This window comes from Triticum aestivum, chromosome 2A (assembly GCF_018294505.1).
Source record: "Triticum aestivum cultivar Chinese Spring chromosome 2A, IWGSC CS RefSeq v2.1, whole genome shotgun sequence".
NCBI classification, from domain to species: domain Eukaryota; kingdom Viridiplantae; phylum Streptophyta; class Magnoliopsida; order Poales; family Poaceae; genus Triticum; species Triticum aestivum.
The window spans coordinates 80,032,823-80,036,449 of record NC_057797.1 but is presented as its reverse complement, the minus strand read 5'-3'; the positions used below and the strand labels follow the sequence as shown (position 1 = coordinate 80,036,449).

General features: G+C 42.8%; 1 protein-coding gene across 4 annotated transcripts; it reads left to right on the top strand.

Annotated features, from left to right (window-relative positions):
• Positions 1–237: 237 nt before the first annotated feature.
• Positions 238–3,239, top strand: LOC123187634 (N6-mAMP deaminase). Of its 4 annotated transcripts, none has more exons than XM_044599551.1 (11): positions 238–465; positions 1,032–1,102; positions 1,288–1,379; positions 1,460–1,519; positions 1,619–1,840; positions 1,918–1,994; positions 2,077–2,146; positions 2,255–2,395; positions 2,479–2,545; positions 2,641–2,745; positions 2,864–3,239. In XM_044599551.1, exons 1-11 carry the CDS (start codon positions 359–361, stop codon positions 2,989–2,991), a joined length of 1,140 nt encoding a protein of 379 aa, XP_044455486.1. In that variant the 5' UTR covers positions 238–358; the 3' UTR covers positions 2,992–3,239. The 4 variants fall into 4 exon arrangements, with proteins under 4 accessions (XP_044455486.1, XP_044455489.1, XP_044455488.1 ...); XM_044599552.1 differs by having other exon boundaries at positions 239–465; positions 2,282–2,395; XM_044599554.1 differs by lacking the exon at positions 1,619–1,840 and having other exon boundaries at positions 2,282–2,395.
• The last annotated feature ends 388 nt before the right edge of the window (positions 3,240–3,627 follow it).

Here is a 3,627-nt window from a genome sequence, read left to right as displayed (position 1 = left end):
AGATAGTTGTAGTAACTTAGCTAGTTACTGTAACATCACATGTCTCAATGCAATATGAGTTTATAACCTAATAAATGAATCCTTGCATGTTATCACACTTAAATTACTACCCACTATGAAGATAGTAACATAGTCTAGGGATATGTGTATGTTACTCTCCATTGTAGCTAGTCTAAAGCCCATCACTGATCTCAGCGCAGAATCGGGTGGTCCAGAAATCGACCAGCATTTATAATTTTGCCAGGCGGCTGCGCACCTTTGTGTCTGCACTCTGGCCCCATAAAGACTGGAGCGAGACAAAACCAATCATACAAGGCGAGCGCCGGGGAGACGCCGGAGCAAGACGAAGCCGGCGGCCATGGAGACCTCGGAGGCGGAGAAGGAGATGAGGGAGTGGTGCGTCGCGCTCCCCAAGGTGGAGCTCCACGCCCACCTCAACGGCTCCGTCCGCAACTCCACCCTCCTGTCAGTACCGCTCCCCCCCCTCCCCAACCCCAGACCCGGCTTCTTCTTCGTATCTTCCGTTCGGTAGCCAAGGTCTGCTTATCCGAGGCTAGAGCAGTGCAATTGAAGTCGCAGTGATTTTGGTTCGGTTCTTCTGCATCCTCAGCAGCAGCGCCTGCTCCCTCTCTCCCAGATTGTTTTGCTCACCTGACATTTATAGCATCTAGTACTAGTACTACCAATTTCACCACCATGATGATTTCTAGGCGCAATAACGCCATTGTCTTCAATATGTACTTCTATTTTTCTTCGAATACACACCAAAGCGCGCATCATTTTCCAAAGGGAACGTGCAATGTTAGGGAATCTATTATCAGTAATATCGTAATTTTGTTCCGTGCCATTCATTTGTCAATATTCTATTTTGTTGTCTTGTAACAATACTACCGTGACTTCCCGCAAAAAACAAAACAATACTACCTGACATGTTAGAATTTCTATGAGATGGAAAAACCGGATTGTCTCCATTGGAGTTAATATTTATATTTTTAGAAATTGATATCCTTTTGTTGCCATTTCTTGAATAGAGAACTCGCAAAAGAACTAGGCGACAAAGGAGTGATTGTCTTTGAGGATGTTAAGGATGTGATCATGAAGAGTAAGTGGACCATTTTCGTGTCGTTTTCTCTAAGGCTTTACCTACCCATAACTCATATCAAAACATACTATGAACCAAGTATCCATATCTTTGAAATTTTGTACTACTTATGTTTCTCTGCTGTGATATTTGTAAGGCTCGAATTCCATGTCTGCTTATTGACTATGGTTTTAAATGTTCAACAGATGACAGATCTCTCCCAGAGTGTTTTAGGCTCTTTGATTTGTTTCATATACTTACGACTGACCATGATACAGTGACAAGGATCGCCAAGGAGGCATGTTAATCATTATTTGCGTTATTTCACATTGTTCTACACAACATTTCTTCAGTTAATTGTTCAGACAAAACTAACAGGTTGTGGGAGATTTTGCTGCCGAGAATGTTGTGTATTTGGAAATAAGGACGACACCTAAGGTACTATTTTCTGAATTTCTTTTCATATTAGTTCACAATTTTACAAGTCCGTGCACAAGGTGACTAGTTTTTTTTGTCTCTTTTGCTCTCGCCGCCTAGAATAATGAAGCAAAGGGGATGACCAAGAGATCATACATGAATGCTGTTGTTAAAGGACTTAAGTCTGTTGAAGACGTCGACGTTGTTCTATTTGATTCTAACTTAAGAAACGATGAAACACCTATGAGTGATTTGAGTGGCGACACAAAGAGAAAGAAGATATATGTTAGGCTCCTTCTGAGTATTGACCGTCGTGAGACAACTTCTGCTGCATTGGATACTGTATGTTGATCTTCCATTTTAGCCTATACTCTGAACAAATCTTGGAACATATTGAATAATTTACTTCCTTTTGTCAGGTTAATTTAGCCATGGAAATGAAGGACCAGGGTGTAATTGGCATTGATCTCTCTGGCAATCCAGTTGTAGGGGAATGGTACGGAATATTTTATATCTGACTTGAACTAAATGAAAACATGATAACTATTTATGTGCTAATATTTTCAAAATTTGTGAAGGGAGACATACCTGCCTGCTCTAGAACATGCTAAAGATCTGGGAATCCCCACCACAATTCACTGTGGTGAGGTATGAAAACACATTCAGACATGTCCCAAACACACTGTTTCCTTATTATCATTATTTTCTTGAAGTACCATTTGCAAATCTCTACATATGCGATATATTATTTGGCAGATGAAATTAGAGCTTAGTGAACAACAGGTACCAAACAGGAAGGAGATCCAAGCAATGCTGGATTTCTGCCCTCAAAGGCTAGGTCATGTCTGTTGCCTCGACGACGAAGAGTGGAAGAAGCTCAAGTCATCGATGATCCCGGTGACCTTATTTCTGTTCCCCGCCTTTCACTGTCTGTAGCTATTCTATGGCACCCATGTTTACTTAACTTTCGAGACCTGCAGGTGGAAATATGTTTAACCTCCAATGTTATGACCGGAGGCGCCCCTTCTCTGGAGCTTCATCACTTTGGTCTGTACCTGACAATGCAGAACCCAACATCCTTGACAAAAAGAAATCTAACCCCAGCAAGCATCTTAACGCTCCGAGTTTCTGAACTTGTGCAGCTGACCTTTACAACGCGAAACACCCTCTGTCGATATGCACTGATGATTCTGGCCTCTTTTCGACGAGCCTCTCAAATGAGTATTACCTCGTCGCGTCTACCTTCGGTATGCCCATTTCTCTTAGAAACAGTACCTGTAAAATCAATCAGAGTTATTCCTCATTAATCCCAACATATACTTGTTTACTGACTCTGAGCTTTGAATTCGGTCTGCGATTTGTCAGGCCTTAGCAAGACCGAGCTGTTTCGGCTAGCCCAGGGCGCTGTGGAGTTCGTGTTCGCCGACGACGAGGTGAAGAAGTCACTGAGGGCGGTGTTTGAGCGTGCGGCGGCGGAGACGCTCGCAAGTTAGGCCTCCTCCGTCGGCCTTGCTCTCCAGTGTATTAGTAATTTAGTGGTATGTGACTGTGTGTTTCCGGAGTAGATCAGGAGGAGATGAATAGAATAGAAATCTCACGTAGTACGGTGTGCGCCCGTGCCGGATCAAATGACGCACCGTGATTCAGTTACCTGGACATGACGGCGATTCAGTATTCCATTTTCCCTGAACCAGAACAGTTGTTCGGTTTGGTTCGTGTCAACGGAAGCATACGGGGTCCACATCGATCGCGTGCATTTTTTTTTTTGAATGCACAATTGCACAGTACACAGCAGCGGCATAGGGACGAACAGTCGGTGGAGTGCCAATCTGGTATACAGATGCTCTGAACACATTTCATGGAACCCATTGTTATAGACCTGGTAGTAGTTGCTAGGCCGTATATCCTGTTACTCCGAATGCTAATTTGATAACATTTGCAACGCAGGGTAATAATATATTGCTGCGTGTCTTTCTTGGTTCTTGATGCTGATTTGAGTAAAAATAGTAATCAAAAGGGAAGATAAAGTGATAAACCCCTAGGCAACGTTGAGATGTTTGACATGTCTATTATTAATTGATGCACAACCATTTTTATTAATCACGTAATAGTCACATGGTTGACATGTC